The 13,151-nt window shown below is 35.9% G+C and overlaps 1 protein-coding gene across 2 annotated transcripts in view; it reads left to right on the forward strand.

The window, feature by feature from the left end:
* hp1bp3 (heterochromatin protein 1, binding protein 3) overlaps positions 1-13,151 on the forward strand; it is a 36,012-nt gene that overhangs the window by 16,810 nt on the left and 6,051 nt on the right. For both annotated transcript variants that reach the window (XM_039755730.1, XM_039755729.1), the window contains exons 5-10: positions 902-1,045; positions 5,376-5,435; positions 9,011-9,180; positions 10,485-10,575; positions 10,681-10,840; positions 12,775-12,886. In XM_039755730.1, the coding sequence (XP_039611664.1) occupies positions 902-1,045; positions 5,376-5,435; positions 9,011-9,180; positions 10,485-10,575; positions 10,681-10,840; positions 12,775-12,886 (737 nt within the window). The remainder of the gene's footprint in view (positions 1-901; positions 1,046-5,375; positions 5,436-9,010; positions 9,181-10,484; positions 10,576-10,680; positions 10,841-12,774; positions 12,887-13,151) is intronic.

A 13,151-nucleotide genomic window follows, 5' to 3' on the forward strand; every position in this document is an offset into this window, starting at 1 on the left:
TTATTGGCAGATTTTGCATAGCCTGTTTGTCAACTTGTGACACACAACATGCTCTGAATACTTAGCTTTCTGTTATCTAGAATTATTTGTGTGGATTTTGAAGTGCAGATCAGCACAGTTCTAGTGTTTATTAACTGGTGGATTAGGTATTCTTTCCTTCTTAGCATGCAGCACTATAGAGTTTGTGAATGTGGAAAACTTTGTGTTCTAGACATTGAAAAGTCATCCATGGTCAGATAAGCCCAACAGTAAGAGCTTAAATAGTGGCAGCATAGTATGTCATCCTGTGTAAAAATCTTGGAATAGGGCAAAATAAGCCACCAGTATATTTAAAATAGTAGGACAAATGATCAGCTCCAGTAAGTATAATTTCATAGAGCAAATATCAGTATTTGTGCTGTATTATATTAAAAGGCTTGGCTTTCTTGTTACCCTTATGTAAGGTTTCACTTTTACTGCTAATTGAAGTGATGGGACAGGAGCAGGTTTTCATTTTGCTTTGCTTAGCTTTTAGCACTGGGCTCAAAACCAACCTATGCTGTCACATTTAAAGAAATTATCAAGAAAAGTTTTTACTATAAATTAACTTTCATAGTAGTACTGCCTCCTAGATTACTTTTCAATGTCACTATCTATTGTATGTGTCAATATATTATGAGTCTGGTGCAGCAAAGTCATTAGTTGCCTTTTGCATACGTTTTTCTACAGTAAATGAATTGACAATTAAAACATATGTAGACTTTATTTTCTATGTATGTATTTGTGTTTATTTATTTTTATGTATTTTATTATTATATGAAAATGGTACCTCCTTTTTTACAGAAAATTCTTAAGATGCATTTTGTTTGTGTGCCATCAGTAAAAGTATTTCAAAAAGGTACTTTTTTTGGTGCATTTTTAGGCTTGCAGTAACAGGTCTGGAGCATCAGCCTTTGCCATCCGGAAGTATATGGTGAATAAATACCCGTCTTTGGATCTGGATAAGAGGAGCTACTTACTGAAACAGGCCTTAAAAAGGGTACTTCAGAGAGGAGCCGTCAAACAGGTCAGTCCAGTGTTATAAATGAAAGCTATAAAAGTAAACATAAGGATATTAATTAAGCTAATGACATTATATGCTTAAAGTCTAGTGGGAGCAATGTCAAAATTACTCATTCACCTCCACATTTTAATTAATGGTTTGTGTGAAACACATTCCAAAACCTTTCTTTCTTAATGTTCTTTTTTCAGTGCGGAATGACAGCTCTTTCTTATATTTTCCAGAGAACACATGAAAGTTAGTTAGTGCTGGGCGGTATATCGGTTCATACCAAAAAACGTTTTTTATTTTTGTTATGATATGGATTTTTCTTATACTGAAACACCAGTTTAAATAGCCTAAACAACGTTCGGAAGGTGGCGCAGAAAGAAACTGTTTAAGGAGGGACCTTTTTCACTGCTGCACCACTAAATGGGACTGCAGCAGAGTACATGCGTTAGTGGAGGTATTGAGCAGTGAAAATTGACAGAGAACATTCCTAAACGGAAGCTGTAGCAGACGATAAAGTTGAACATGATGGCACAGAAGAACTTTTGAAGGAAAAAGGTGCCGTGTTTGTTGTCTGAAGTTACTTTGGTTTTAAAAGTTTGGATGCGGACTATTATGTTCAAATGTGTGAATACTGCTTCTATACTACTGGATAACACTGCAAGCCAAGTTGTACTTGTTTTATTTTTTTTTTTTCTCTTCAATACTGTGTAATGTACCTGGTTACTGTGTGATAGTGTGACGATGCCGATCCCCTACAGACTCCCTCTTCCCGCATGGGAGTCTGTTGAACCAATACCGTCGATAGTTATGACCGAGATGAGCTGAGAAATCTCATTGAAGTCAGGTGATGGTGGAAAATGCTCAACTGCTTTTGTTAAAAACAGCCAAAAGTAAAACCAAAAGTGTCCATTGTGCAGTGTTCAGAAATATACAGCCCCCAAATAAATAGCAAATCCATAACACCAGTGAAATGTGGGGATAAAATCCATTAAAATGCAGGTTAAAATGCAGTCTCTTTCCTCGCCTGATCGCAGCACACCACCTTCTGTCTTCAAGTGCTCACCCTTTACGGGCGTTGCTGGCGGAGCCTTTGCAGCATGAACTACTTTCTGCCAACTCCTGTCCTAGCTGCTGCCACACTGCGTAGTCAGACCATCTTAGATCGACACACCTCCCCTCTTCCATCGCGCTCACTCAGACACTTCTCAGATGTCCTCTACACGCTTAGTCAGTGGGATGAACCAGCCCCTAGATCGCCCCAGCTCAAGCTGACCTCACCTTCCTGGTGTCTGGATCATCTCCCATGACTGCCTTTTCCCTTCTTTAACCTCCTTGTGTTCTGTCTTTTCTTTTTTGCTTCCCCTTATCCTGTCGGCCTATAAATATACATCTCTGTTGGCGCAGCGCCTTATTCACATGCCGCAGTAAGCCAATGAAGCAATAGAGAACGCTCGGGTGCGACTTGCCCTAATCACCTCATCGGTGGTGCAATTGCACCCACAGAGACAGACACGGCAAACTGGATTTAAAAACAGACTTTTTTTTTTTTAAGCCGCGGACCCACTATACCACAAATAGCATTATAAATGTAAGTTGCAGTTTTATTATTTATGTATATAGCTTAGCTTGAAGCAAGGTCCATATTAATGCAATTTGCCTTAATGACGGTTCAGCTGGTAAAGATGTCCTCACCCAGTTGCACTTGTTTTATTCTATTTTATTTTATTTTGGTGAATACTGTGTAAGTACCTGGGCTTGAAGTTTTGAAGTAATAGTATTATTACTGGAAGTTGCACTTATTTATTTTGTTGTTATTATTTATTATATTTTTGTTTAATTTTATGCAGTTTAATGATGGTAAAGTTGTGTAAAAAATCACTTTAACGTGTCAGTGGACAGATTGTTAACATTAACAGAAAGTGTAGTTGGTTTACAAAAAGTATTTACTGTTTATTCCTTTTCTAAGACATGTTCAGTGCAATACAACTTTTGACAAGCACCTCTGGATATTTTACTAAGTCTAAATGCCTTTGGATGGTTGAAAATATGTTGTCCAAATTATAGTTTAAGTTTTTGAAAAATTTGTTCAATAAAAAGGTTCTATATTTTGACTGCATCTGTCACGCAATGTGATTCCTTCTCTTCATTAGTGCCACCCCCTTGAAAACGATCACTTTATGGGGTGATGTAAACCTGTATTAATACTTGCAAAAATAAAGTGTGTTTTTGTACAATGTACAATTCTCATGACAGTGGAATAGGTTATTCTTAGCCAGTCTACTGCAGTAATTGCAGTGGAAATGGTGGTTAACATCCACTCATGCATGGGAAAAAATACCGTCAAATACTGTGAAACCGGGATAATTTAGAAAAATATCGTGATACAGAATTTCGGTCATACCGCCAACACCTGCTTAGTGTGTGGTTTTTGCAGATAACAATGTTTTGTTTTGTTGAGTCTGTCTTCCTAATTAGGATCTTGTATCAGCCTTTGTTTGACTAGATCAGTGCCATTCTACTGAAGGGGAAACTATTCCAGTTAATGTTTAAATGTGTGCATTCAGAGGGATCAAGTGTAACAGGAGTTGTAATATTTTTATGATTCAGTAACATATGGTCTTTATCCAATATGGTGTAAATACAGCTACAAAATATAATTCCTGCCGTGCACTCTAGAGTGGCAGGACTTCATAACAGAGTAAGGGTAATCATTAATATAATTATGTTAATTGATTTATTAGTCACACAAAATGTGTTTTATTCCCTTTTTAAAAAAAAAAGTATGTTCTAGTCTTTCAAAGTATGTCACCAACACCAGTAGTGATGCACATCAGTACAACTTAGGAAGGTAGAGTGGATTTGATTATGTCATGGAAATTGGTAGTAGATGAGTATTTTGGGTGTTCTCACACACAGACGTTTCCTGCATGTGCTACCAATCAAAAAAACATCCAGAAAGCTGCTATCTTGTGATTCGAAATAGTATTGTTAAAGAAGGGGGTGAGGAAAGGCTGTTTTTACTTGAGTAGATTTATAGGCAGACTACATTTGGTTAACCGACCACCACATGTAACAGTGGTGTGGAAATGACATGTTAGATGAGCTGTGGCTAAAATACTACTGAATCATGAAATGGTTAAACTGCAATTAATATGTAATGTTCTGACTTTTTGTTTAATATCTTAATTGATATGTAAACTAGAGACAAGTTTATCTTAACTCTGAACTGTTCATAATATTAAAAAACAAATAGCATCTAATATTAAATTCTTAATGCTGATTGTCCTACAAACAAAACATTCCAAAGGGTATTCAGAGTTCCCCACTCAGGAACAACAAGATCATTTAATCTGCCTGGCTTGCTTGTTTAACAAATACCTAAGCTGTCCAAATATCTCATCCATGTACTACTTCTTCATCTCTTTGCACAAAGAAGTGCTTTTTGGCTTCAGTTCTAACAGCTTTCAAAATTAGCACCTTCCCTTAAGGATATATACATATTATTGTTTACTAATTCTGAAAATGAATACAGAGAAGTGTAAAGTGACAACTTCTCATGAATGCCTGGAAGGTGTTAAATATATGCATCAGTAGTTGGGGAGCTTGTAATTATTTTCTAAGTGGTCCTCCTGGAGAGGTTTAGAAATTAAAATGGGCAAAATAATTATAATGTCCTTCTTTTGCTATTTTTATTATTTATAAGATGCAACATGTTAATATGTATAAAATGCATTTAAGCGGTAGTTAACGTTTTCAGAGTTTCCATAGACAAAGCGAGAAGGCCTTTGAGAGTGAACATTAATAAACCTGCTAGACTGTAATGAAACAGAATAAACATTTTTCCCTTTTTGCCTTTTATTCTGCATGTGTAATAACTGTTTTCTGAACTTTTGTTGATTTGTTCCTTTTTTAACTTTTCACTTAACCTTTTTAAAACAAACTTTAAGAACTGCAAAATTTCTTTTGTTACAAGTTTGACTCGTGCTGGATCCTACCTTACCAACTCTGTAGCTGCTCAACTTTGGGAACCTAGAAAAGATTCAGCTGAATTGCTTTTTCTGCAGATAAAGTAGCAAATCAACAGAGAGATTGCATTGTTCACAAAAACCCAACAGGAAATCCACATGAATACAATGAAATCAGTTGGTGAAACATCATAGTGAATGCAAGAAGATAATGCAAATTTTAAGTTCTTAGAATTCCACATCACTGTAGAATCTTACAGAGGTTGATGTGTTTTAATATTAAAAATACCTCCAGTAATTTGGAATCTAGGTTTACTTAATAGATTCTAGTGCTAATTTTTTAATTTTCCACTTGGAGATTACTATTTTTTGTCTTCCAGGTAAAAGGCAAAGGATTTTCAGGAAGTTTCATTGTGGCACCATCAAAAAAGTCTAAAAAGGTCAGTGAAATACATCATTAAATTATATTTATCCTGAACATTATTAGTTGGTTATATTTTTCCTAATGGTTTACATTGTAATGTCAGCACATTATTTTCTTTTTATGTTTTCCATATAATATTGAAATTTTTATGTATTAAAACACTACATAATTTAAGTGAGTACAGAGACAAATTTAAAAAGTATTACATGAATAGAAAGTGATTAATTCTGCTTACACTATGAACTGTTATGTTTTCATACTGACAGAAAGAGAGATGTACAAATTGAATTTGGGCAGACAACTCCTATACAGTATGTATGGCCAGAAATGTCCATTTGTTTTTGGTAAAGAAAGAAAGAAACAAATTAAATTCAAAACTAAATAAATGAAAGAGAAATTAAACTTTTTATAACTGCAAACCAGACTTCAAGGTCATCCAAAGATAATGTTTGGGGAAAAGATGACAATTATAATATTTTATTACTGTTGTAATTATTGATCATCATTGTTTTCTGTCTTAGTTTGTTGATGAAATGCCCACCATAGGTTAAAAATATAATATGATGCAATTGAAAACTAAAAAACGTTTACTTTTAATGTCTTAATATTAGGATGACTTAATTATACTAGACAACCCACGGCGTACCATACGCCACATAATCAGGCCGGTTTTTTAATGATTTTTAAGCACAGGCAGAAAATTAACATTTGAAAAATCGGTAATGTAATAAATCAGCAAGAAAAGCAACATTGTAACAATGCACAGAACGAACCAACACACAATCGTCCGTGCGGCGCTCAGGCGTAGAGGGTGGAACGGGAGGAGAGAATGTCCATTCCGCTCTCTCCGTCATGCTAGTCTGCTGATTTCTCATTCAGTATGCACTGCCTGCTCATGTGCCTACCTCCAACTCGTCACTCGAGTCGTTGTCGTCTTTGCACAGTCCAGATGCAGCTGTGACTCACGTAGACTTTTCATTGGTCTGTGCGGTTTTGGCTGCTTTTCTATATATAATCCACCAAGACACCCGACCACGATAGTAGCAAGGTGGGAGTGGGGTGTGTACAAAGGGTAGGGACGTAATGAGTGGGAGTGTATGAGTCGCACTTAGTGGGAATTCCACAGTTTGCACCCCGAATGGGGTTCAACGGCTTACCCACGCCTCTCTGCGCTGGGTAGACACACGGTCAATCTAATGCATAATTATTTATTGAATGCTAAACACTTCTGGAAAGACACGGATGTCTAAAACGGGTTGGTGTGAAAATACAACAGTAAGTGAATAAAAGATGGAACTTTGGAAAGAGAGCAAAATACAACACAATAGTGAGCCCGCGGCATAACAAACGCCGCGTGGCTCAGACGTGCATGTGGACTCTTACCACACAGATGAAAGGGACTAACTGGGTGGTCGGTGAGTTTTTGCGTCCAGGCAAATGGGCAGGCAGTGTGAATGCCTAGAGAGCGAGGGTAGACGCCGGCCGGTGAAAAAGCACTGTTGGTGGGCAGGGAATCGTGTTCCTGCAGGAGCATCTAGGAAGACGCATGTTTGTCGCGGATGCGAAAAGCTGTATGTAGCGTGTAAAACAGTTTGCTATGGTGCACGCGGTCGTGTGTCGTAACCAAAAACTCGGTTTTTAAAGACTGCTTATTTCATTGTGCTTTAACCTCAGTTGTAAAGGATTGTTTTAAGGATCCCATGGGATACCCCTCGCAAACCGCTTCACACGCTGCATATGGCGCTTCACCTCCGCGAGAAACATGCCTCTGAACAGTCAACGTAGCTCAGAGGTGCCATGACATGCATGTGACATTAACCTGACCTGCACTGCATGTGGCCTCTACGACAGACGAATATAAATGATGCCATTTTTTCTGTGTCGTCGCGTCCGAGTTGGTGGGCGTGGCCCTGCGAGTTGTCGTTGTGTCCAATGGTCTTGGAGTTGGTGGGCGTGGCTCCTTCCTGTGTGCACCATAGGTGTCTCACTTGTGTCGGCAGCTTAGTGAATCCACTCCCCTTCCGGCATGATTTCCATTGTTGTCTTGCCTTAGTTTAATTATATATATATATAGATAGTGAAAAGAAAATGCAGAAACATGTTCAAGTGTTGCACCACTCCCTTGGTGTACCCATCTATTTTGAACTTAAAAATTAAAGTAAGCTTACAAAACATAAAGTATAGCAATTCCCTTCTCAAAATTAATGTTATCTTGAAACAGCCTGGGATTCCATCTTCTTAATGGCTGGTCCTCAAGTGGCAGTGGCCAGATTAATTTTTTGCTTGCCAGGATAGGTCAGGGCTACCAAAGAGAGATGGAGGTGGGGTCATGCGTTGTCCGTGTCATCGTCAAAGAAAAGTAGAAAATATTTCTAATAGCAAAAAAGCAATGATTTAAAGCAAATGCAAATTTTTACAGGGCTAGTTCATCAAGCTCAGCTAATGGTGAAGTGATCAGTGCAAACTTTATAGCATTGCCCCAGTTATAACTTGTGTGTGCATTTCCAGATTTTCCACAGCAACATCAAGACAACAATGGTGTTGATCAAAATAAACAAATTGGCATCAGGAGAAGACAAAAAAAAAAACAAACAACTATATAACTGTTTTTTCCTTTTGTACCAAAGTACTTTATACCATAACATTTCAATTTATTTATTTATATCATAAGAAGGTATAAGTTGACCATTGAAATATGTTAGAGAGACTTATGTCTAAAACTGATAAAACTAGCATGGTTATTACACTTACTAACATGTTTAACTTAGTTTTGCACATAAGTTACAATATAAATTTAAAATTACAAAATAGTTACAGGCAAATACAGGATCAATCCGTCCTTGTAAATGCATGTTAAAGTTTGTGTGTCTTATATTGTTTTTAATAAATGCTCCAACTGGTGTGCGTTTTTTCTTTGTTTTTTTTTTTTAATACTTAATAACTATGTTAAATAGAAATACTTAATATATCAAAAAACAATATAAATTGCTACATTGTCATACTAACAAATAATATTATTAACTTTGTCTTTGATATACGGGGACAATTTGCATTTAGGAATAATAAAACTTGTATTTCAAATATAGTAACCATGTTTCATATTTTGTGTCTAAAAACCATTCATAAGCTTTGATGCAGTCTACACCTTGCCTGAATTCCAAGATTATTTTATATGTCAATCAAAGAGAACAGCAAATTGTAAAAGGAAATTTACTGGTGGCATGTAAAAAATTCTCTTCCAGAGCTATCTGCAATAGAAAAGAATTCAGTGTATTATTAGTAAAAGTTGTATTGTTCACAATAAAAGAAGGTTTAAAGATTTTAGAGAATTAAAAAACTCCAGTCAAACTTTCTTTTTCTAGTATATACTTTCCTTGACTGTATGCATTTAAAACACTGTCTTCTTGATAAAAAGTTACTGACTCTATAAGGTATGTTCTCAGGTAATGAACACAGACCTTTTTACATAAGGTAGTTGTAGTCACTAATCACAGTACCAAAGACTGGTCCCTGTATACAGTATGTGTGAATATGTTATGTCATGTATGAATATAGTTATGTTGTTTCAGGCTTTTTCCTTCTCCCTTATAGAAAAGCAATTCTGGTTCAAACAAGGCTCCTTTACCTCTGGAGCATTCTGAGAAGCTAGAAGACACCTTACCCCTTATTTTCACCCGACTCTGTGAGCCAAAAGAAGCATCCTATCGTCTCATTAAGAGATATGTAGAGCAGTATTTTCCAAAGCTCAAGGTGAACAGCAGGTAGCCTTATTAAATTCTAATATCCAGAAATTAATATTTTAACACGTATCCTATTTGAAACTAAATGCCTCCTACCTCTGGTTGCTTCATGAGCTCTGATTTGCACATTAAATTTTCAGATGACACTACTGAAGACAAACATTAATGAATTCATATTTTCTTTGAAAAAAGTTCTAGTTTACAAATTATTTTATGAAACACTTTAAACTGTGTTAATAAATATTCTTGGACTTGACATTGGGCAGTTGAGGAACTGTTGTAAAAATGGAACTAACTTAATAGAAATACATTACATGGATGAGGCAGAAAATAGAAACAAATAACACAATAAAGCCAGATCAGACTGTTCAGTATTATTATTTAATAAATTCTACATGGTTTGAAAATTTCAGCCATTCCACTACACTACAGATACTGCAGAAGTGCTGCAAGTGTTCGATGTTTCCTCTACATTTGTGTCATGCTTTTCTTAAAACCTGGGATTGCACAAGTAATATCATTTTAGTTTTAGTGAAAGCAACTTGGCTATCTCTAGCATTTTGTCAGCATTTTAAAGTAATTCCTCATCTGCCTAATCATCTGCAAATGGATTGGTATACAGCCAGACAAAACTGATGTCCCAAAATACACACCTCTGCAAACATTTAGAAATACTGAAGTGCCTAAAGTTTCAGTGTGTTTGAACGATGCAACTGTCCAACTGAACTTGACTTAATGTTCACTGTCCTGATTGGGTATCAGTATCCTTCTCAATCATTGTTTGATGCAAGGAGGGAGGCCTTGGCCACTCTACTTCTATGTCTCAGCTTGACATGACTCCCTTACAATCTTTACAGTTGAAATCTGTTTACATTATTGTTAAGGAACTTTAACTGATGATAAGTTAGGGATCAACAGAAGGTTACATTTATAACTGAAGGCAGGTATTCCTTGAATCTTGCTAAAGTGGTTGCTTTTTAACTAATTTATCAGAAACTACTTAAGCTATTGCTGAATAATTCCGTGGTGATAAACTCTACATTCTAGTTCTGTTAAATTTGAAATAAGAATTATACTAAGTATAATAATAACTTTAGAAGACAGTTTATCAAACTAAAGGAAATTACTACGTAGAAAATGTCAAATCATTGAATTATAAAGTAATGTGGGTAATTTTACCCATTGTAATTAACATGAAATTTTATTATAATTTTCCACTTTCACATCAGAGTAGAGAAAAATAGTATCTGAAGCTATAATTGTATTTATGGGGCATCTCTATAGCAGATAGTATGTTAAAGGCTTTTGTTTCCTTCCCTTCAAAGACCCCACATGCTAAAAAATGCTTTGCAAAGAGCAGTTGAGAAGAAACAGCTGCAACAAATAACAGGGAAAGGAGCCTCTGGGACTTTCCAGGTAAGTAAGCAGTTTTTCCATTGAACAGTAATTTTTATATTTTTTCACATGTTGTCCTTTGATTTCTTGGTGTCTTACTGTAGCCATTGTGTGCTTATTTTACAGCTGAAGAAAGTGGGAGACAAGCCCCTTTTGAGTGGTGGCCCATTTGAAGATGCAATTGTGTCAGCTATCACAGCAATGAATGAGCCTAAAACCTGCTCCACCAAAGCACTAAAAAGGTTTATCTTAGGAAACAACCAGGGAGGAAGGGTTTATCTTCAGGGTAAGTTTAGTACCTCTATTTACAATATTTAATAAGTTCTTCCAATTAATTACTCATCCTCTATACACTGCAATTGAAAACGTACAGCACAAAATACAGTAATTGCAATGTTGCAATGTCCATTACAGCCTGTTATACAAAAATGGCACACAACAATGAACAAACGTATTTGTTCAGAAGTCCCTGTGTGAAGGCTGATGTAATGAGTACTAGAACCTCGTGCATGACTCTTACGAATTTGAAGCAGATCACTTTACTACCTTTTGGAGCACAGCTCTCTCCTCTCTATTCTACTGACTGCATCAGATCTGTTAATTGATAAAACCCATGGCAAGGCCACAACACAAGGTAAGAGATCAGCATTTGGAGAGGGAAAACCTTCAATAATTCCTGAGTGTCTTAATATGTTCAAAATTTTGTGTGTAGATTTAAATTCCTTTCTATCAGGCTGAATAGGAGTTTGAGTGTGTTTTGGTATGGAGCGGTTTGAGTATGTGTTGTCCAATTTTTTGCTGTTTTTTTTTCTTGTTTGTGGCATCATGTATTGATACCATCAGATGTGCCTCAGATAATGTAATGGTTTTCCACAGTCATCATTGTCAACCATTACATCATGAGAGCCATTTTATTTAAATCTTGTGGCTTTTTACTTTGATGGCAAAACTGTAAGATGTCAGAGCCTGTCTTTCTGTAAACATAGAAAAAATAATGATAAAAAACAACCCAGTTCTTATTTCAAATGGTTCACACCTAAAAGGAAGCAACATGGGTACCTCAAGACAAAAGGGAAAGCATCATATAGAATGCTGTTGGCAGGACATTACTGATTAGACATCAGGCATGTTTGAGTATAAGTATTTTGCAATGGATACACAGGGTTTTAGTATGAAACCCTATGCCATCCTGTGTTTCGTTATATGTAGTTACACCCGTGAAAGTGTGAAAGAAATTGACTTCTCAGACCAACCACTAACTTTCCCCTCACTCAACGTTACTGAGTATATTGGACCTTGCCATGAAACTGTGTATTTGAGGAAGAGCATCTCTGTTACAATGATAGGATATATTTTACATTTTTTAACAACAGTAAACTGATTTAGCTGATGTTTCAGGAAGCTCCTTTCACTGTGGAATTGGATTCTACTGCAGAGGGCCAAGTACTATATTTAATGCTACTTGAATAACAAACCTTTCAGGTTCCAGTCAGTTTAGCAGTATTAAAATGGCAGCATTTTGGTTCTGAGCACCTACAAACAACTGCATCATTAGTGCTTCCAGTTTTTGGTCAGGTTTTTCTGTCAACAGAACAAAAGATAGGACACAGTTTAGAGCAACATATGATAGTAACAGGCTAAATAAAATGTAGACATAAGTAACTTTTTTATCTCCCCTTTCTTTTTCTCCTTTTCTGAGTCAGGAAAAAAGAATTTGTCAGTATCCCTAGATCATTCCTCCAGGTGTTGAAAAAGTCATTACCCAGTCACTCACAAACCCTTGGCAACAAAGGCAACCAGCAGTAGTAATAATTGTTCTTGTATTGCCATAAGTAATGAATTGAGAGACTTGGTTCAGTTTATAGAACTTATCACAAATTTAACAAGTATCTTCAGACTTAGGTATGAGGAAATAAAGCTGTACTTAAGACTGTGGTCACATTATTTTTCCTATAAGATCATTTGTCTGTTGAATTAACTGTTTTTTTACACAAATTAAACATAACATATGATGTATAGGTATACATTAAACTAGAAGCAATTGTTGTTAACTGTGATTTTTGTATACACATTTTACAATTACGTCTCGTTAATACAGATGACAAAAGTTTTACTTCACTTTTTATGCAGTATTGAGGAGAAAGTTTTTAAAATAAATAAATATTGTGAACTCATTCAGACATACTGCCTTTTTTGTACATTTCCCATTTATGTTGATAGTGAACAATTTGAAGAGGACTCTGAGACGCTGTGAAATGTTTGGCTGGATGGAGAAGATAACTGGAAAAGAATTTAGTGGAACTTATCAGCTCTGTTTCCCATATTACCCAAGGTAAATCATCTTGAAAGAATATAAATGTGCAAACTGTTGCCACTTGAAGGTATAAAAATGAAATGGAGTTCCATCAGATTCACACTGGCATGGCTACATCTTGTATTTAAAAAAAAAAAAAAAAGAAAAGAAAAATAAATGCTTTTCAATTATGCAATATAATACAGTATATTGTGTCTGACACACATGGCCCCATCTTTAGTGCATTAGTAACTCCACGCTTACAACTCTAGTATTCTTTGCTCTGCTGATTCAGTCATTCTAT

Source organism: Polypterus senegalus, chromosome 6, assembly GCF_016835505.1.
Source record: "Polypterus senegalus isolate Bchr_013 chromosome 6, ASM1683550v1, whole genome shotgun sequence".
In the NCBI taxonomy this organism is placed as follows: domain Eukaryota; kingdom Metazoa; phylum Chordata; class Cladistia; order Polypteriformes; family Polypteridae; genus Polypterus; species Polypterus senegalus.